At 41.4% G+C, this 22,823-nt stretch overlaps 1 protein-coding gene across 3 annotated transcripts in view; it reads right to left on the minus strand.

The window, feature by feature from the left end:
* LOC122802746 (glycogenin-2-like) overlaps window positions 1-22,823 on the minus strand; it is a 1,303,570-nt gene that overhangs the window by 1,122,530 nt on the left and 158,217 nt on the right. For all 3 annotated transcript variants that reach the window (XM_044072514.1, XM_044072513.1, XM_044072515.1), the window contains exon 3: window positions 17,100-17,274. In XM_044072514.1, coding sequence (XP_043928449.1) covers window positions 17,100-17,274 — 175 coding nt within the window. The remainder of the gene's footprint in view (window positions 1-17,099; window positions 17,275-22,823) is intronic.

Raw genomic sequence — 22,823 nt, forward strand, 5'->3', positions numbered from 1 at the left:
TTTACTACCCCAACCTGAATATGGTCTTCCCATTATAGCCACAGCCTCCAAACACTTTCTAACTCAATTCATCAGTTCATCACTGACCTAAGCACCAATACCTTGCACCAAATGGCTAACCATTAAAGTGCCACCCCTACTATTCAGAGTTCAGCTGCCAAGTTGAATCTTAAAAGTTCTTCCTTTGTAGAAGAGTTTTCATGGAGTTTGGCAACAATCTGCATCACTACTGTCAAGCTACCCCTCACTTGTTACTCCAAAACACTCCCACATCCCCCTTCACAAAATGTTTATTGTTCCCACTCTGTGGCAATTAGTCCCACCTCAAAGAAGCCTCCAACTACCAAGCTCAGAGTGGATCAAAGCTCGCATTTAAACTGCAAGCCAAGTGCTCCCAATTAAAAAAACGCTCTCCAGAGTTTTCTGTTTATACTATTCTGGCCTACAGCCCTATGATTATTGAACTGTTGTATCTAACTTTGCCCAATCTGTATATACCACAGTTATTGAAATTAAATTTTCCCACTCATGAATGTTTTCACCTTGGCTATGCCTGCAAATAGTCTGTTCTTATCAATGCACTACCCTGTTAAGAAATAAATGCTTTACCTCTGAAAAGTCTTGATCTCCCATATTACATTGAAAATGCACTACATTTCTCCTTAATCCCTCCTCTTCAACCTCTCCAGGTGATGCAAAGTCCTGGACATTGTAAGGCAAGTTGCACCAATGAGGGGCAACATCTGCACAAAATGAGACACCAAGCAACAAGTATCCTGATTACTGTTCAAATAAGCACGCCCTTGTTATGTTGCCAAACATCCCAAGTGAATGCAAAATTAAAATGTTCTTGATTACACATTTAGGATACAAGATATGAACAAAGGCAACAACCATGGGGGTTTGTGCACTAGCTTTCCTCCATCTAATTCTAGAAAAGTGCTATAGCACTTCTCCATAAATGAAAGCAATCTGCCCTCCACAGCAGTAACCTGGAGCACTGAACCATTCAGGAGACCTTCCAATCCTCAGATCTAGGGGAAATGCCAGGTACGAGTTGCTTAATTTCAGATTTTTCATTAAAGGGGGTATTTACATGGAACAAAGTGGCAATTTGACATCCTTAAAGTCCATGTGGATAACCATTCTTGATCATGAAATAGGACTGATGGCCTGTTTCAAATTCAATGTGCTTGTAAGCATCAACTATAAATTACAACTGTATAACTGACAACAAATGTGGGGGCAGAAGGCTTCTCTTTGCATCAAAGATACAAGCCAAATGAGCCAAGAAACCATTTCCACGTTGCCAATACTCACCCTTAGATCTCACCTCTTTTCAGGAAGGGCCTGGTCAGTCATACCAGATGTGAACTTATGAATGCCTAGTCAAGCTCTATTTAAAGACAGACCACACTGCTTAACTTGGAGATTTTGTTATCTAGGGATAGGTGCTGCATGACAAACCTACCCTTTAACTTACCCGAAATAGATTTAGATCTCTGGTCCTAATGTTAGCTGCACTGATTTACTAAACTGCAGAACTGCTTTGACTACTGGATACCTTATTGCCCTACAAGCACAGTTCACACCAAGTTTATGATTAGTAGTGAAAACCTCCAGTCTGATGGCTCAGACCTTGCAAACCCTTTTAGTTACAAACTCTGAGATCTTTCCCATTCCATGATAGATACATCCCAAAGGGGGTCTGCTTTTGATGGATCTAATCAGTACAGGGTACAAGGTGAACTTTTGCTCTGGAAGAAATACCTTTTGCTATGAGCTGTGTAATGTTAAATTTCCTAACCACTGTTGTGATTGGTTTTGTGCACCTTTTCATTTTGCAGTGATGTTATGAATGCTATACAATGGAGCTTGGGGTGGATACTATGCTACAAATGCTGCACTTTGGCATTTAAAAGTAGCCCATTCTCAGTACACCAGCTTTAAAAAGAGTGTAAGCTCCTGAAAGGACTCCAAGATTACACTCCGGGAACTTTACTAACCAAAGATAATTTGATAAGTGGCAATCTGAGATGCCTAACAGAAGTCCCAACCTAAATCCTTTAACTCCACTAGTCACTTTCATGGTTTAGAGTATGTAACACTACTTACTGTAGCAGTCCCATTTTTAAGCAAGTTAGCTAGCCACCTAATATATGGAGCTCCTCCCACCTTTATTGTATTTTCATGTGGTATGATACCGAATGACTTTACAAGGTCAAGGTACACTGTGGACAGCTAGTGTCTACAACCCGAATAACCCTCTCAAAGTATTTCACAAGACTCATTACCCAAGGTATAGCCTTGAAAGCCCAACTACAGTTTGAATCAAAGATTTCTTTTGATTTGGTCATGATAGATTCCATAGTTTTGCATACAAGACTCCTTAGGCTGATAGGTCTCCAAATCAGAAGGTCTGTAAGTGGGGTGCTACCCCTGTGGAGTGGCAGATGTGTGCCACTCTAATGGGACAGTCAATTGCTAGGCGTACTTCAAAGTTGACTAGATCTACTGCTTGTGTAGATCTAGTAGGCAGCTGGGTAGGTTATCAGGGCTTCACAGGTACTAGGCTATTGGCCCTAGGGCCTAGCCAAATGGTACCCTGGCTTTTGCCACCCAAGAAAATTATTTTCCTGTGCCAGTCAAGCAGAGCCATAGATGTGATTCCCAGGGTGAATTTCCCATCTCTCATGCAATCAAGATTTTTCTTGAAGAGTACTAATTAGGAGCTTTGATATAGGCAGTATGGGCAGTCTGAGATAGGAATCTATCCCTCCAGCATGTTCTGTTTGTGATGACTAGGTTTAGGTCCCTAGAGTGTGTAGCTCTGAGGGACTGGGATTTCTTTACGTGGCACATGTCCAACAGCTCTGGGTTTGACATAAGCTTTGTATGTTAGCCAGAGATAGCCCGAGTAGGCAATATGTGAGTAAAGCTGGAGTTTGATATGGTCTGCATAGGGCATCTATTTGAGGAAGGTAATCCTAGGCATTTGTGGCCTTTCCAGTTGATGTCTTGAGAGGTACATACCAAAAGAGGTGTTTTACTCCAATGGGTCTAATGAGCGAGTAGAGGGGAATTGCCTTTTTTTCCTGGATGAGAAACCTTTTGTGATTAGGTTTGCTACGAAGGATTTCCTGACTACTGCGGCGATGTGATCAAAGGAGAGACTACTGTCCACCTGTCTCCCACGGTCTCACTTTCGGTGTCAAGTAGACTACCACCTATGTGGTAGTTCATGGGTACAGAGTTTTTACCAAAAGGGATGACTGCACTTTTTGGCATTGTGCTTGAGGCCATGGCTTTGACACCAGGCATCTGTCTCAGTGAGGCCCTTTTGTAGGATGTCCACATCGTTTGGAGATTTGATTATAGCTCCAAGTTTGCAGTTCTATGAACTTTGTTAGCCAAAGACCTTCTGTGTTAGCCGAAGTAGATACCAAACAGGAGAGGACCTAGGACTAAACCCTGTGGTACTCCACTTGTCACTGATCTGAAGTTGGATTTAGAGTCTGCTACTTTCAGTGTGGGTTTGGTCATGGAAGTATTTTGGGGAGTACCTTCAATTACATATTCTCATGATCAGTGGCTAGATTTGGTCAGATAAATGGGTTTTGAATAGATCTCTGGGATGAACGGTGGCACTAAATTTAATAGTATACTGACAATACCCATTTGGTCAGAGCAGTACCATTATGAATAAACTTGGAGCACTGATGAGCTTTTTCTGACAATTTGTAACTGGTCTGAGTTGATGGGTTACCTTAGTTTTCCTTCTATGCTTTAATTTACCAGTTTTGATGCTCTCCTTAATTTGGAGATAAACCTGTAAAGCAGAACAATTTTACTTTTAACTGGGAAAGTCCGACTGGACACAGGTCCTTTTTCAGCAGAGGTCCTGGGAGAAAAGCTCCAGGTACAGTACATGTTAGGATTTCATCTAAATACAATCAGCATGCAATATACAACAGTCCAGCACGCAATAGTCCAATATGTTAACAGTACTATATACCAGGTATATTATGGACTCATTTCAGCATGTGGTAGGGCTTTACATTTTTGGTAGTTGGTTAAGCAGTACAATGTTACATATTACCTTCTTGCTATTAGGACTATATAGCAGTTTGTCATTTCAGCATATTGGCAGAGATTTACAATTACTGGTAGTATGTATATCTGCAGTACATTGAGAGAAGTACAGTATTGGGAAAAACAGTACAAGAGTCTTTTGTAGCAGTGGTGGTTGTACGTTGTATACCCAGTTTGACGGATTAGAAGTAACATGGTAACAGAGAAAAGGAACAAAGGTTTTAGTAGGATTACATTAAGAAAAGTCTGTGCTTGGGGTAAGCAGATCTAACCTGTGTAACTGCAGTTAATAGGCGATTAACAGATGCATTACTGTATTTAGCAGGAGTGCAGTGAGTTGGTTTAACCTGGGGAGACAGGAACAGAGCCAGTTGTTTATATAGTGGCTTTTGAGGAGTTTTTTTTTTTAAATTGGAGGGGAGATCTTGTAGCAGTGATGTGATTTGGGAGTGGATTCCAAACTTTGGCTATGGTGCAGGCAGAGAGACTTGCCTGCATTTTTTTTGTGTTTGATGACATTTACAAGGTTTTTGACTACTGGATCTTAAGGTTCTGGTGGTTGTGTAGGGTTGAATTATTTGATGGGATTTTGTTGGGCAGGTAGTACAGTTTGTATGTTGTAGAGTTGCTGAAGTATCAGCTGTTGGGGTAGCTCAAGCCAGTTGAGTTGCTTTAGGGCAAGACAGTGATGGGATCTATGAAAGGTCTCAATAGCGAACTTGGCAATCTTGCTGTAACAAGATTCCATTTTGGTGAGTTCGGAGTGGTGAAGATTTGTCATTATAGGGGCAGCATATAATAGGACAGATAAGAGATGGGTCCTTGCAATTGTGGATTGTGTCTCCTTGGTCATGAATTGTTTGCTTCTATAAAGGAAACTGGTTTACTTTTGTTTGGGCTATGTGAAGGTCTAATCTGAGGTTGTCAGTAATTACCCCTAGCAGTTTGTAGTTGTGATTATGTTATCTTTGGAGACTATAGTTAGATCATTGCATTGCTGAGGTGGTTTACCAGGGCCAAATATGATTAGGTTGGGTTTTTTTGGGATTAAGGAGTTTAATGCTGGCGAATGTTTCTGCTAAGGTGAAGTTTTGTTGAGTTATGGCTTGTAGTTCATATTTGGGGCAGCACAGTGTCGTCTGCATACTGTACTACTTTGGCAGAGTGAAGATGTTGCTATCTGGCTTGTGAATAGACAACAGTAAAGGACCAAAACTGGCTTCTTGAGGGACACCAATTGAGACTGGTAAGAGGACAATTGGTTTTGCCATAGCACTGCTTGTAGACCTGATATGCAATTACTAAACCATGATATAGTGGAAGAGTAGATGTTAAAGGTAGCTAGTGTTTCCAGAAGCCTGCTATGGTTAACCATATCGAAGGCTTTAGATAAGTCTAGAAATATGGCAGATATGAACAGTCCTTTGTTTCTGTAGTGATTGACTAAGTTGGTAAAGGATAGTGCAGTGGTGGTGCTGTAGGAATGTCTAAAGCCATGCTGAGAATGGGATGGCAGGTTATTTGCTAGGAGGTATTGCATTAGTTGAGTGAACTAGTCTCTCCAATATTTTTGATAAAGGTGAGAATTGCTATTGGCCGGCAGTTGGTCAGCTCTTGGGATTTGTCTCCCTTGTGGAGTGGAATTGTGATACTTTCCACAAGGTGGGTACAGTGGATTCTGTTATGGACCTATTTATGAGGATGGATATGGGGTAGGCCATGGCAAACTATTAGCTGATGGAAGTCAGCAAGGAGTTTGTCTGCAGCTAGTGTGGTTGGTTTAAGTTTTTTCAGGAGTTTGGTAATAATCAGTGGACATGGGGTGGAGGGAAAACTTAAGGGAGTCTAGTTCTATGGTGGGGATGCGGTTTATGGGGTTGCTGGTGCTATTTTGGGTGTTGGCTAGAGTCTGCATTGTTTCAGTAAAGTATCTATTGAAATGTTGAGATGTTGTTGTGGTTGTTTGGCAGTACGGGGGTAGGAGTGGTCACTTTTCCAGGGTACAGTAAACTATTGTAGCCCAGAATTTCAGGGGGTTATTAGCAAATTTGTCTTGCCTGGATTTATAATTGGCTTTGTCTAGTTTAATGTGTTTTTTGGCTTTGTTGCGAACTTCTAGATATTGACGACTCAGGGAAGGGGTTGTGTTTAGGACCACCATGCTGGTTTGCTTTTAAACCACATTAACTCTAGTCGATGAGGGGGAAACTGATGGTGCATGAAAGATGCCAAGTTTATGATCAGGTGAAGTATAGTTTCTCCAGTAGGTTCAAACTCCCTAGACTACATTGTTAAAAGAATTTGTGCATAAACTACTTTGGTGGTGTTAGCCAGTAGCTGCCACAGCCCTGAAAAGGATTGGATTTGTCGGGAAGCCAATGGACTGCCAAGGTCTGAATAAACTGAATGGCATGCAACAAGCTTTTAGAAATAGTCTGCTTAGCTACAACTTGCCCCTTTTTCTAGGCTTCATAAGAAAAATTCAGAATTCATGAAATACTCTCAACAGAATAAGAGTAGTCTGGTCAGAGAGACTTTTCCCCTTGTTTTTTTGTTCTGAGCAGAATACAAGTGAATGAACATATTCAAAGTAAATTCTAAAGCCACTTTAGGCATAAAAGGAATGGTTCTCAAAAGAAAACTTCAAGAATGATAGATTCCAAGTCACCATAAGAGCCTGCAGCTCAGACATTTGTGCAGAACTCAGAGTACTGAGCAGCAGTTGTTGTTGCGTCTTTCGGCTTTTCCCAGTTAGGGGTCGCCACAGCAGAACTCCTGTCTGCTAATGATTGGCAGTAGAGTTTTACAGTGCCAAGGTGCCAGCTTGATGCCCAACCTTCAAAGGCACACCCATTCATGCATGTCTTTCAAACACCACTCTACTGCAGGGAGGACATGCAGACTCCACACAGAAGGCACTCCAGCTGAGAATCAAACGGGAGAACCTCTTGTTGTGAGGCAACAATGCTACCGCTGCACCACTGCGGCATAGCAACAGTTATCTGTAAGCACGTTAAAATCAGCTTAATGTGCTGGTTCAAAAGGAAAGTGCAGGTTTCTCCAGTATAAATATCCCATGGAGGAGCCACCCATTTTCTGGGAAGACAAAGGTAAACCCCTTTCAGAAAAAAGGAAGCAAATGTTAATATAGGATTAAGACCAGAGAAAACTGTTCTAAAACAGATTTCAGCATTTCAAACTGTTCTTTCTATGGTCCCAGCTACAGAATAATTTCCACCTAAACTAAATAAATCTATAGTTGACAGTTTTAGCCTTCAGTACCTGCTGTTTATCCTCCAAGAAAGATTTTTACCATCCAGGCTGTAAGACAAAAGATGTAAAAGTTAGAATGGGTAACAGCACCCCTATCAAGCCCATCCTGTGAGGAAGCTTGTGCCAATTACCATTAGGCATTTTCTAAAGAGCCACTGCTGTCTGGACCAAAAGGGAGTACAGTATTTTTGGCAAGCCCTTTTAGATCTTTAAAAGAACTGAGAAGGCTAGGGTGAAATCATTCCTGCCCATGTGAATCTAAAGGCATCAATCTTCAATCCTCAATTCCTTGCAGAAAAGTCTGGTAGCACTTGTTTGCTGTGAATGGATGCAACAGATCTACAAGTTCCCCACCGGTAGAGAAATTTCTTTAACCCTGGCATGCAACTCCATTCAAGCTGGTGAGGGTTGCTGGTCCTGCTCAATTTGTCTGCCACAAAATTCTACTTTGAATGCATATAGCCTTTAGGGATAGTGTGCAGAGTTGCCAGCCCCCTCAGGCTATTAATAGCTAATCTGCAAAGGAGACTATGCTTTCCCCCAGTGTTTTCATACACCACATTACTGCAGTGGCATTTGCAATGACTAACAAGGGTCCTGGACTCCAGATATAGCTTAGTGACTTGAAAGCATAAAATTCCATCTTGTGGTTTCTTTTTATTCCAGTTCCACACCTTGCACTTCCATCATTTTGGAAACTGCAGCAATGCAAAATCTGGTGCATCTGTAGTTGACAATAGGGGCTGGTGGGGAGAATGGGGGACCCAAACAGGGAACCTACCTCAAATTCATCTGCTGGGTTTTTCAGAAGGGTAATTAATCGATGGATGAAAGGAGGGGTCCCGATGTTTAGTCCAGATTGATTTAAAGAACCAAAATTTCTCATTTATTCTGGCTATAGAAATCATGAGAATTTTACAGGCAATGAATTCGAACAACCTTAGTTTCTGCCTGGCTAGAGAGCACACTGTTCCTTATAAAAATCCACGGACATAAGAAAAGCTATGAAAAAACATTGAGAAAATTAGGGATGGTTTTAGGCTCACTTGAAAGCCAACATTGAGAAAATTTCTTCTGTTAGCAGCCTAACAGTCTTGAGTCTGCAAAAACAATGCAATCCAAGAATATAGTTATGCCCTACAACTTGCAGTAAGCCATTACTGGAGCCAGACACTTCATAAATCACTCTTGGGACTATTGACAACCCAAAGGGTAAAGCAGAAAACTGAAAACATTAACTAGACAATCAGGAATGTGATAGCCATTTTAAGGAAGTGGCAAATACAGAAAGCTTTTTAAATTAAGTTTAGTAATGAGATATGGCCGGGTCTCAAGTATCTTTAGCACCAGAAATGTTTGTGTAAAACCCTTTGTTTGGTGTAGTAGTAAAGGGCCTTACTCCCAGAGACTGCATTTGATACACAACAGAAAATGGAGGCTTGGACTGAAGGATGAATCCCTTTGAAATGAGGGTAGAGCCACACTGCCAGATGTAGCCTAAATAGTAGAGATCCAAGGATCTGATTTATTCTACTGTATCAAATTGTGTGCAGTTAAGCAAATCTCCTAAATTAATTACCCAGCTGCTCTGGATACACTGGCAATGCCACACATTTAAGGGAATAATTGATAACCTGCGATGCTGAGAAAAATTAAAGCCATGTTATAAGATCAGCAATTCGTTTTTATATGGTCAAAACAAAAACTGATGTGCCTCAATTTAATACTTGGGAGTTTAATGTGGAAGTATACACCTTTCCAAACCTATCAAAAACTCCATCTTTATCTAAAGGAATAGGGTTAGGCATTGTAAGCTGCTTGGGAGCTTTTGAAAGGGAAACTGCAGGATCTGGCATAGGATTTCTGAGGAAAACTATGTGGATTATGGAACTGATCCTAGGGGCTGGTACTGGACCATCAGAACTACCATCAGAACTACTGGCTGCATTGAAAGCATCCTCCAAGGCTAAAACTGGAGTAATGACCATTGGCTGAGAATTTACTCATCTTATTGGGTCTGACATTTTCTACCCACTTAAATTACCCCTTTCTGACACCATTGACAGTATCAACTTAGAAGTGCAGGGGGACCTTTTCCTCTTAAAATTAGACTAGTTTCAGATTGACTGAAATGCTTTAAATAAGCTATTAGAAAATCATTCATAAGGAGTGGATACATGTTTATGCACTCTTCTTGGGAGTGCCACCAAAAATGGACATATGGTCCCCTCTCCAAGAATTGGATTCATCAGTGCAGCTCTAGTGGGCATGTCCACCCTCTCCCAGTCCTGGCAAGGGTGGTTTTCCCAGGCCCAAAGCAGATATACAAGAGACAGGAGGATTTGCTTGTGTGCCTCTGGTTTTAGTGGCATCATGAGGAGCAATGCCAGTGGAGGATTTGCTTGTGTGCCTCTGGTTTTAGTGGCATCATGAGGAGCAATGCCAGTGTAGAGGCTTACCAATAATCCAAGGGGTCTGAGCTCCACAACAGTGCCTTATAAAGGTAGAAGCAATAAGGAAGCCAGAAAAAAAACTGAAGACTCCCTGAATACTTCTATCACTAGAGGGGGAACATCCAAGAAACTGAGGCCCTGCTCAATGACTTTATAGGTCAGCACCTTCAACTTAGTTTTCTATTGTGCTTAAGAACAAAGACAACTTTTAAGCTTATGGGCAAAGGAAGCAAAATGATAGGACTGAATGTACTGCTATCCCCTTAAAGGGAGAGGACAGGTAGCAGTCTACAGGAAATTCAACAACTGCACGAGAAGGAATTTGCCTCAAGTGAAATTATGAGCAGAAATTTCCAACAGGGTACTCTCAGGTTTGTCAGTTGCCTAGGTTTTAGTCAAGTGGGCAGAGAAGTTACAGCAATGAACAAGACTTGCTGATTGTTTTCCCTCAAACACCAATGACTGTACAGGCACATGGAAGATTGTCAGGCTTTGGAAGATTGCCATTTGCCTGATCCTTAGCAGAAAATATGCTCTATAGCTTAGGCTACTGCAATAGTGACCCAATGAACACTGATTTTCTGGAGAAATGGAGCAGGTTCTGTGGCATGCCATGTTCCAACAGACATTCAAATTAAGTTCCATTTGAGGGTCTCTTGGGCATCTTACTCAATGTAATGGGGTCTCCAATCAATATGGATACACCAGCTTCGATCAGGTCTGAGTGGCAAGCACAAAATCCAGGGTAGTTGGAAAGTACACTCTGGGCACTTAAACCATGTCTCTAACATACATGGATGTGCTCAAAATACAGAAGAGCCTCTGTCTGGCAGTTTAGATTTCCAGCAATTAACTAGAAGCAACTTTATATGACTCGCTCACCAATTTGTTATGAAGTCAAGTTGGGAGGTCCATCAGCTAAGGCACAATGGGGCAAAATAAGCCTTCTCTAGTATGTTCTAAGAAACCTTGGAATGAAAGACGCAAACAGTTCTAGTCAAAGCAAACAGTCAAGGATATCACCCAGTGCAGACAATATTCCCATAACACCAGGTGTTTGGCCAACTATCAAAGCTAATAGTTTACTTGTACCTATGCATTTTTGGTGACTAATTCTACTCTACCAGGGTTTTTCCCAAACTCATGATTTCCATGGAAACTCAGGTCTTCCTCTAACCCACTGTGGGCCATTAACATGCCCTACTTAACCTGGTTTAGGAGTCCTAACGGCCATCATAACACCTGCAGTCTTAACCACTTAGAGATCTCACCACCACCCTGCTTTTCCCTAGCTTCATGTGTAGAATCCATGTACCCAACTATGGACTCACAAATCACTAGAATATTTCTACTTTTAATATTGCTTCAGTGTAACTAACCTAGGGTGTGCCATTTCCTGCAGACTCCCAGCAGTTTGTGACAGTGATGTTGCAATGCCTAGTTAATGCTAGGCATTGCACTTGCAAGTCTGTTGGACTTTAGTACTTCAGTGCAAGTTAGTGTAATAGGGGTATGATGGATGAGCGATGCTCAAAGGAGTGTAACCTCAAATTTGACTAGGTACTTTCATCTCACAAATCTCATTACCAATTACATTGCAGGGAGGATAGCAAGTGCTATGAAGCTACAAGAGAAGACCAGCTGCAAACCTTCCATTCTGACCAATGGTGCAAGATGCATCAGGGAATAGAAGCATACAATAGTGTTTTGGCTCCAGGGTTTAAAGTATTACCATTATTCTTAGATTTTAAGGTTATAGTACCAAGTTAATTGGATGCAGTCAATATTAGAGTCTAGCTACCAAGTCAATTTGGTGACGCAAGGTAATAGCATTTGACTCAAAGTTATAGATTTGGGAGAAGAAAAGGAAGTCCAAGTTCAAACACCAAAACCAGATGGGCAGTAAATTTGATCTACATTCACTAGAAAATTGCCATTAGATGTGCAATGCATTGCTGCTTACATTTAAGCTTTATACAGCTTTAACTAGTAGGTGGAGTAACCAAGGTTTGAGAGATTTTGAAAAAAGTGACTGCATCTCTCGCATACGTCTCATGGTTCTATGGAGTGCCACTGCTCAACCTTCACTGTTAAGCTGATGAAACAGTGAAGGAAACAAAAGCAGCTAACCAATAATATAAAGGCACTTGCAAACACCAAAAACCACTGTTCTCAGCTGTAGTACTTAAGAAAAGCCAGGTGTCACATTGTGTTTTTGTTCCTTTTACTTCCAGATCAGAAATGAAATTACTTTCTTTTTAAGTACTACAGCTGAAAACAGTGGTGTTTAAGTTTCAAGCTAAACAATAATGTTCATCCACAGAAAAGGCAGATGTTTCCCTGCCAATTAATAAATCCCTACTGTCCACAAGTGTTGCACGATGACCAGAAACCAACCTAAACTGATTTAGCAAAAGATTAAAAGGGTGGCAAGTCACAAGGAAAACACAGCACAATTTGTTAGCATATCCATCCCACTAACGCAAACCGTAACAAAACGTAGAATCTATTGTAAACAGGCAAGCAACTGCAAAAAACAAGTCATGCATTTACCATGATGATGCATCTGTCTTCATCCTTCAACCAAGGGGTCTCTGATTCAACCTTGGTTCCAGCTTTGGTCACTTTCAGTCTTCATAACTAGCTCCTCTCCTTCTCCATAAGCCCCGTTAGCCTGGATTACCTCAGATTGAGTTTGCACTTTACTCAGCCTATTATCCTGCACCACAACAAATACTAAGACAGTAATTATAATTAAAAATCACATTCAAGTTGTATTAAAAGAAAAAGGCTGGAGCCCAAAAAGGCTGGCCGGCCAGCCATCACTCCTCAGAACAGAGCCCAGATGCAAATCTTCCAAGCAGGAAGGAGCTGGAGGTTAAAGGATGAAAAAGGTGCACTGTTATGGTCAGAAGTCTTTCATCCGTTCAGATGAGGTGGAGACCCCAGCTACAGAAATCCCTGGGATGTCCAAGGATATTCAGGAGTACAGCAGAGCCAAATGCTATCCTATCCCTAGGCAAAATGTCCAATCTTTAGTGAATGGTACAAGTATTACACCAAGTGGCAACTGCACAAGCACCATCTATGGAGGCTCTAGACCAAATGGACACTGGCCAGTTCTGGTGGCATGAGCCTTGGGAGGTTTTAGGTGAAGTCACTATTTCCTTCGTATGAAAAGGAATCGGTGAGCCATTTTTCCAAAGGTACTTTAGGCAGACATGCCCAAATTAGCTTTGGAAAAAAACATTTCCTGAAATCTTCAGTTCTGTAGAGATTGGGTCTAACAAATGCAGCATGCATTTGCCGGTTAGAAAAATTTGGAAAGAAAACTGAGGATGGGTCAAGTTTCTGAAGCCACCTTATGTAGCAAGGAAAGATGATTAAAGGGGGACACCCTGTCCTTATGGGAAGCCAGATATGGTGACCAAATAGAACCTTGCAGGCAGAGTAAAAGGGTGGCCCTGAGAAACTTGTGGTGATAAACCAAACTGTGTTCTCTGCAAATACTTATATGAATCAGTTCAGTCAGAGGTGTAGTCTTATTGACCACTCCACTGAAAATTCCACTGCAGTACCCTCATGATACCTTGCTAAGGGTACTAGAGTTATGGAAGCTGCAATACTGACCTTGCTGGAGGAGGATAATGAAGTACTGGATTTTGCAAAGCATTTAAACTAGTCTGTGTAAGCTCCTAATTTGTGCCACCATATCTAGATGAGCACAAATTCTAGGAGTTGACTGGAGGACAGCTGAGACTTTGAAAGCAGTATGAACAGGTTGTCCCTGACTTGCATTAGTACACACTTGGTAGGAGCAGAGAGGAGAGTCTAGATAAGGAAACACCTAGAATCATAGCAGTCTCAAGTCAGCTGCGACCACTGCCATGCACTTTGTGAACCTGGGGGCTACTGTCAAACCAAAGGGCAAGTACTACACTGATGGGGACAGACTCTTCGATAGGCACCTCATGGATCACCTGTATTTTGACGAGATAGGATGTTCAGATTTCCAGGATGTAAACCATCATCTTTGTGCAACAGAGAACAGTAACCATTCAGAACTTGAATTGCTTGATGAATTGATTCACGACAAAGATCCAAGATTGGTCTTGGATCCCAGTTTCTTTTGCATTAGAGAGCCAGAAGTTAATTCTAAATCCTTTCTGGTCTGGAGGACCACTTAGAGAAACTACTGCCAAAGAATTCTCCATTTCTTAACTTTTCTATGGGTGGATCAGGGATTTTTCTAGCCAACTGGGAAGCTGAATGGGAAAGGGCATTTGCCTTTAGATATTATCCTCTCTACCAAAGTATCTTTAGTGATTGCTTGCTGTCCAGGCTTCTGGGTGCAGGGATAAGTGCCCCTCCCACAACTCTCCCAGACTGCAGCAGTCTGGCAACCTTTCAGAAGCTCTGAAAGGGCTTCAGAGGAAGGACTCCTGAAATAGTGATGTTGTGGGCCTCATCTGCCATGTGTGTGATGTCCACCATTGGAGAACCCCAATCTACTTGCTGGGGGACCTGTCCCCATAACCATCCTGTTTAGGGCATTGCAACTTACAAAACTACATCCTCCTACTGGTTTTGCAAAAGTCTTGGACAGAGAAGCATATCCCTATGGCAGATGGTCTTCCATCCCGTTTACTCCTGGAGAATTTCTCAGATCCACCATATTCGGCCATAACGTGAAAGGGAGCATTGATTAAATACTATAAGGGCTCTGCAACAAAGGTCCATTTAGGTGTGCCTTCTCACAGCAATTCCTATACCTGCAACTCTTGAAGCTCAGACTTAAATCAGCTTCAGAGGCATCTGAAAGTGACTGGAGGGTTGCGTTGCCAGTCGTGAACAGTCTTGTCCTCTGCAGACATGGACCCTGCAAGGGCACTATACAACTCCTTGATCAAGTCCCGCTGAAATCTTATGGGTGCCAAATAGTTTGACCTGAAGGAGTGGGTTGCTGAAGTAGAAACATGCTTCCCAAACCCGTTTTAACACTGTAGAATCTGTTCAGGGAGGGAGGAAAAAAATGTCCTACTTTATGGCAGTTGCCACCACCATAGCATACATCGGGGGACCCTTACCCAGTGGGCAAAATCCTTTGGCACAACCAAGTACGTATCAGGTCTATAGAATTGGCTCTGACATCTGGATCTTTTCAAGCCCAGCAGAGGAGATCTACCATTGCATCCACCAAGGGGGACTACCCAAGAGAGCCAGCTCTGAAAGCCTCGCATTCCTCCTGGGAATTGGGGGAGGGATCAGATTTCAAAAGATATCCTTAACAGACAATCCCTCCCCTTCAGTGTAGTCCTTCTCTCAGATTCCTGAGGGAATACAAGTGCCTCCTTTTATACATACTTCTAAGGGGTATCACTGGTGGAATGCTCCAGGAAGGAGAATCCTGTATAAAGGACAGTCTCCAGGCTTGACTGGCCAGCTGCCCCAATGGGACAACAGAGACTCTGCACCCAAAGCAAACAACTGGAGGAGGGGGGACCCAAGGGGCAATCTTGTCCACAGGGAATGGAAAAATGCTCTGCTCCTACCATGAAGGGAGAAGCCACTGGAGAATCAAAAAACAGCCTGTTAGAAGCCAAAGCCACCTGCACAAGACAGCTCAGAGCACAGAGATTCTGCCTTGATGCAGAGGTCAGAGCAGTCAGTGGCCCCAAGAGCAATGAATTGAGCCCAACCCTCCAAATTCAGCACCAACACTACAGCTCTGAGATACCTCTGACTCACAGATGTAATCTGAGTAGACAAAGGCCAAGCGTTCAGATCAGACAACTCCATTCTTGGGTCCAAGGACTCAAACCACAGAATGGATTGGAGGAGGAGTAAATACTTGGGTTTAGGCTGATGGTAGGCTCAGGTCTATTGGGAGTCAGAATGATTCCCAACTGAATTTGGGTCCTGAGAAATTTCATCACGTCCACATCTGCTACTGTTATACTCCTAGTTGACAGAGGAGAATGAAGGCAGTCTGGAAGCCCTTCAAGGAGCATCTTGCAAAAAGGGTGAATGGAACCTTGATAGGAAAGGCTCAAGAAAACCTTGGTAAATAGTGAACTAGAGACTTGGACATGGATCTCAGATTTGAGGAGCCAAACAGATCTGAAAATATTTGAACTTTTGGGCAGAACAGAACCTTAGTGCGGGACTGCTTTGAGCCCTTTGTCTTCAGACGCCTTTAGCCTTCTCTGAAGAGAGGGAGCACCAGCAGATGCAAGCGAGAAGAACTTCAAACAAGCTTGAGGCGCTTGATGAGCATGTGGTGATTAAACCCTGAACAAGTCTCACACTACACTTAGATGAGCAGCCCCAAGGCAGACTGGGCATCTAAGTTGGGAATTTTATGCCTACATGAACATTTCATGAACCACGTCACCTAATCACCTTTTTTTTTTTAATCAGCAGCAACAATCACCACAAAAGAAAAATGCACAATAGAACTCAGACAAAATACCAACGGTGCTCAGACGAGAGGTCCATACACAGCAAAGAGATCCAACCAGAAAAAATATATATACAGAAGTGGATAAAGAAAGGTATAGAAACTATACTAATCCAAATTTCAAAAATACCACTTTCCTTGTATGCCAGAGCTACACGTGACCACATCTATTGAAGTGGCAAATGAGATTAGGGAATCTAGGCTAAACACAGGATTATGGGTAAGGGGAGCAGCTCAAGCTACAAAGAATGTCTATAGAAGCAGCTGAAGCCAGACCTGAGGTCAGATCAGACCCCATCAGCTGAACAGTTTAAATGCAGATTACTTAAACAGATCTAATGCAAAAAAGTAACAGAAGTAATAGCAAGGAGAACACTGATTAACGAGTGAGGTGCAATCGGAGAAAGCTAGCAACTTTAGTCAAACTGTAAAAATAAGCGCAGTGCAGAACAAAAAATATGCAAAAACAAGTATGTTCTCATTTTTATGTACGCTTGAAAATGCCCCAAAAAACTCGAGATCTGAGCTGAAAACATGTGCTGAAGTCTAGGAAAAAGATCTAAAATACCCCAAAAACTAAGAAAAAGCATGCAAAACTTAGAGATCATGACTAGAGATCAGCACTGAACCCTCAAAAACCATGGAGTTCAGAGGCATAAACCTTTAACAAAACCACCATGATGCCAGACCTCAGTTTTGAGCCCACAATGTTAATCGCCAGGCACTAAAGCCTTGTCAAGCCACATGATCAAAACTAGTCTAAAAACCAGATCACCACCAACTGCACCTTTCCTAGTAATTACAAAACAGTTTGTACTCACCATTGTATCAGCATCCATGAAGACGCACTTGGAATACTGAGTAAGAGTCCAGCAGTGAATTTTAGTGAAGGTTATCCCAAGTTCTGGTCTCTTGGCAAGTGCCAAATGTGCAGAGTCATGGCTGTCATACACATTCACCTCAATGACTTCATCAAATACCTTCCAGAGGACTTCCCTAATAGCAAAGTCAAGTGAAAGTTTGTCAGCATCCATCTAATTATACAGCCAACTATAATCTGAAATCCTATTTAACATCTTAACAGACAGCAATTTGTTCTTTCCAAAATGTGTGAAGTACTGAATTGTGTGGCTATGTAACACCAGAAGAAAATCATTCCAAGTGTTAATTTCAAACAAAAATGAAAGCAATTGTTCTACTTAGTCAAGCTGTACTGGGTTTTGTACCATCACTTTCCTGAATACCAAAGGAACACTTCAAACCCAGTGTTCCCTACCAATTACAAACATGGAAATAAGTTCACAATGGTAGAGCATAAATTAAGTTCTCTATGCATCAAGGCCTCAGTGATATAAAATGCCAGTGGTTCAACTAGAAAGTTGTACAAAACAGACTAAGCAGAATTTGCCAAGACTATGCAGTTTTCTTATACCCAAACCTAGTTTTACAAGTGATAATTTATACATTACTTGCATTCCAACCCAACTTGTACTACATAGTGATATAAAAACATGCAGATAGTCAGAACAGTTCAGCCACTCCATGCTAGTGATCAAACCCTGTACCATTTTGTTTAGGAATGCAATAAAAGAGGAAATCACAATGAGTTGTGTGTGTGTGTGTGTGTGTGTGTGTGTGTGTGTGTGTGTGTGTGTGTGTGTGTGTGGGGTGCATAAAAGTCCCAAGTAAATTCTCTGGAATTTGAAAACAATTTTTAAACTTGCGACTAATAGTATAATTCAAAGTACTTCCAGGTTAACACTGGCAAAGGGATCCCCCCCCCTTAATCATTATCCAATACTCACCATCACATCCCCTGGACAATCAGGAGATGCTAGAGAACACTAGACAGGCAAGCACCAGAAAGAGCAAGATTCTTGTTTGATGTACATTGACAGGCCTTTGCTTTTCTTCCTTGTTCATTTCAGTTCAACTGAGATTCCACTATTACAGAAAGATGGAAGGGTAAAAAACGCCCAAAGTGAAAACGTTTCTTGCATGTACGGCAACTGCAAGGCTTCAAAACACCAGAAGCATAATTCAAAAAAGCAAAGCCAGCAGACAGTGGCATGCAAAATTATTTAAGGCCTATTTGGCCAAGGATATGGTGCCACGAGGCTTGAGGGTCTGCCTGCAGCCTTTTGGTGGGGAAAATAGAGTTGCTGGAACAATACAACAAGCACCTATGAGCTTTGTCAAAATCCTATCAGCTTATTATGACAGGATTATTGAAATGGAAATAGTGGAAGTAAAGTTGTGTGAGATTACTAAAACATATGAGCGATCACCAGCATATCCAATTTGTCTTAAGGATTTGGTTAATTTGGAACAATATCTCAAATCCGAGAAGATGAGAAAATTCCAGAGGGACTCTGATTATGAAAAGGGAATTCAGTTTAATAATACAAGCAAACAGGTGAGGTTCAATTATACGGGTACCAAAGGGGGCAAACTTGAGACCCAGATCAATCTTGAGTCACACAGTCCAGTTCCAATTATGAAACTTCTGGTGACTATTCATCTGCAACAGACCAACACAGCATATTGGGGATTCTCCAACAGCTAAAAGAACTAACCCTTTAGACAGCAGGTCAGGAAGGGTAGGAAACCCACAAGGAATAATATACTGATGGCCTATTAGAACTGATGACATGAACATAACTGATCAGAACAACGTACTTAATATTTCTAATCTTGTGCTGGCATGCAAATAAAAGTCAGAAAGGGACTCGATTTTATTCCTTTTTTTGTGTGTGCCAGAAGATAAGCTAGCTCAGGATGTTCTTATTGTAGATTAAATCTAAGAATATTTTAAGGATTCTCATAATGTTGCATGTATTGACAGATTTCAATATCACAAGTCTAAATTTTACACCCCCATGTTTTGACGTTCCATACCTCTGTACTGAAGGATTTATAGTAGAATCTTAGGGAACATGCATGTAAAACCAATAATTTCTCCAAGATTGAAACATTAGCTTTACAACAATTTATGGCCAAGAGGGACTTTTTTACCTGCAGACAAGGGGGAGCAGTGGTAATCATGAACTAGACAGTATAACGAGGAAGCTTCGAGACCATTAGGGGATGGACGTTATACCTGCATGCCTTTAGATCCCACTTTCAGGTTCAGAAAGGAAATTTATCAATTCTTGAGGTTAGCTAGGGAAGAAGGTAACATTTCCAATCAAGATAGATACCATTTACTGTTACGGATCCTAACCCAGTACATATATTTTCTTCATACATTTTCTTCCTAAAATACACAAGGACCTGAGCCATCCACCAGGCAGACCTATAGTCTCAGGTAGGGGCTCACTGACAGAACCTCTATCATAATTCCTCCCTAGATATTTGCAACACTTAAGTGGGTTAGCTCCAGATTGCAAGACACCAGAGTTTCTCCAAATCATTGCGGACACCCAATTAGAATATGGGTGGTTACTCTGCACTCTGAATGTCTCTGCTTTATATATCAATATTCCCCACTGGGCAGGATTGGATGCCCTGGAGTATTTGTTGCAGAGGTCCGAACTTTATTCTCCAGGTTTCAACACTTCTCATTGGGCTTGCCGAACATGTATTGACCAAGAATGCCCTCTATCAAGAGAGATGTTATTAGCAAACCCAAGGAACAGCCATGGGGGCATCATTTGCCCCAATTTATGCGGATTTGTTCAGGTCTTATGCAGAAGAGTTCTTGATTTATGATAGTCATGACATATACCTGGATGAAATCTACATAGAGAAGATTTTTGGATGATTGCTGGATGGCGTGGAGATCGGATGTTCTATATCTCAGGGAATTTGTAGAGTGCTTTAATAAGTGGGGTATTAATTTTACAGCTAATTACCATTCCCAGAGCATTACATTTTTGAATGTATTAATTACAAGGAATGAGGACCATTCCCCAATGACACAGGTATATCGTAAGTACCCCCAGTACAACTCCCTTCTCCATGCCTCCAGCCATCATCTACCCCATGTCTGCAGGAACATACCCAAGTCCCAGTTTCTTCGAGTAAAACGTATATGTTCAGAGGACAACACTTATGAAATTCATAAGCAGGACCTTGTATCTACATTTAAGGCTAGGGGTTACGCCATGGGGGATGTTTTGACTGCTAGCAATTCTGCTTCCACTATGGATAGGCAGGAGATTTTGCAATATAAAGCAAAATCTGAACAACCAGGCAATCACCCGCCTAGTGACCACTTATGGCAGAAATACAGATCTCTTGCTCAATAGCATGCAGAGACATTGAATACATTACAAGCTGATGAATATCTTTCTACAATTTTGGGTGAAAGGTGTTTCTCATTTCGTAGGGGGAGGAATATTGGTTCACAGCTAAGCCACTATAAGCACATTCTCAGGTACCCCAATAATCTTAGAGCACATTGACTGGTGATCTTCTAGTAGGCTGTGTGCCCTGTGGCCATTGCACTCCTTGTAAGAATGTTGGCAAGACAAAGGATTTCACTAGTCCTAATACAGGCAGACAATGTTTTTGATATCTGCTTTTTTGCCAACTGTGGGTCTGACTGGCTGGTTTACTTAGCTATACTTGTTATACATTCTGTGTTTGCCAGACATCTAGGCCTTTAAGGATCCGTATTTCTGAACATCTAAGTGAAAACAGGAATAAAAAACCTACTAATGCTTTATTTAAGCATACCTACAAACATCCCAGTGCCTCTTGAACTCAGTCAATCTTGGGCAATAGGGCTACTAAAGCGGGCTGGCATAGCCTTTTAAATGTGAAGGAAAAAGGCATGGATAGTCAAATTGGGTGCATTATTTTCACCTGGGTTAAATGAAAATTTGAGGAACCAATGGTTGAACATGCATTTATATGAATGGTATGTAAATGTTTTCAAAATCATTCATTCTTTACACTGATGAAGGCTAAGTAATTGTGTTAGCCAAATTGCAGACCTTTCAGTGCCATACCTCTCAACCTCCTAACACAAGAAATCTGGACAAAGCACAAAATAATGGTGGGACAAAGGCCCAAAAATAGGGACAATTTTTAAATATTGCTGTTATAAACTTAGAAAGTTTCTAGAGTAAAAAGGGATTTTTGTTAATGTGAATTTTCTGAATGATATGAGGTCTGAAACTCAAATGTCTGTCATGATTTGTATTCAATACTCACTGATTTGTCAGAAAAACACAAATTTTATGAGGAGCAGACCAAAAATACAAGACCATAACCTGGACATTCTGCAAAAATCTGTACAGTTGAGAGGTATGTTCAGTGCTTTCTTTTGTAGTTAGAGGAAGAGTCCTTCCCCCACACTACTGCAGAGGTGTTAACTGTCACCGTAGTGAGACCCTTGCAGAATCGGTTCCTCAGACTACAAAAGAAAACACTGAACAAAAGCCTGCAATTTAGTTAAGTTATCCACCTGCAGCCAGAAAAGTATAGTTTAAAACAAGGTCTGAGCCAAACAAATGAGGGTGATTAGAAAACAGAAAGAAGCAGTCCTTGTTTAGAAGGTGAAGAAAATAAGTGACTCACAAATCCCATTATATGCCAATGGCATGGAAATTCAAATTTACTTATGTCTGGCATGAGTCATACAAAGCACTGTGGGAAAGAGAAAGGGTTGAGGGAGAACAGGCCAATACATCAAGCCCCATTGGTAGCCATGTTGTACAAAACTAGCTAAAATTACAAAAAGGACTGAGTGATTTTGAGGTGTTAAAATAGGCCAGGAAATAGACTGAAAAAACAGTTTTAGTTCTAGGGTGCTTTCCTTTAATGAAACATTGAGCTTAAAGGTGCATGACCACAGGTTTAGAGTTATTAGCAAAGAAACTTGGGTTTGCTTGTCCAGTTATGACTGGTGTTTAAATTACAAGAGGTCGTGCTGCTGACAGTACTAGTCTACTCAAAGGACAAATTACCATGGGCTTAAAATGTGTTTAAGTCATTATGGGTATGGAAAATTTTCCACCTACATATAGAAACTGACATCTCTAATTACTTCAGTCATGACAGTGCTGCAGCCTATCCCAGCAATCAATGAGAACCCGGTACAGAAACCAATCATTGACTGAACACTAGAATACTGAGCACACAAAGCATACCTATATACAGCTGACCGATTAACTGCAGCCCTTCTGGTTTGCAGAAGGAAACCATAGCACTCAAATTCCTATGTAGGAAGTGAGGTCAGACAAAAGGCATCACAGGAAATATCGGAGAAAAATGCTGGAAGCAATTTTAAAACAACTGCGCCACTGGAAAAATGTCATCTTATAAAAGTGCAGACAACTGGTCATCTTTAAATGAAAGACAAGTCTGATAACTGACTTTGGAATTCAGTACTGCTTCACTTCCCCCTCACCATCACATTTTTAAACCATATGAAAATCTACATCAGACATGCTGTAGAAAACTCACCCAGGTCGATCAAATTTAAACATGTATATGGCTGCTACAAGCAATGATGAGAAATTTACAAACCTAATTTGTAAGGTGTTTCTACCCTGTCTAGTCTGTTCCAGAACTAGGTGGAACATTTTATTCCCAGT

The sequence above is a fragment of the Protopterus annectens genome, chromosome 5.part0 (assembly GCF_019279795.1).
Source record: "Protopterus annectens isolate FY-2018-M chromosome 5.part0, PAN1.0, whole genome shotgun sequence".
NCBI lineage: Eukaryota > Metazoa > Chordata > Ceratodontiformes > Protopteridae > Protopterus > Protopterus annectens.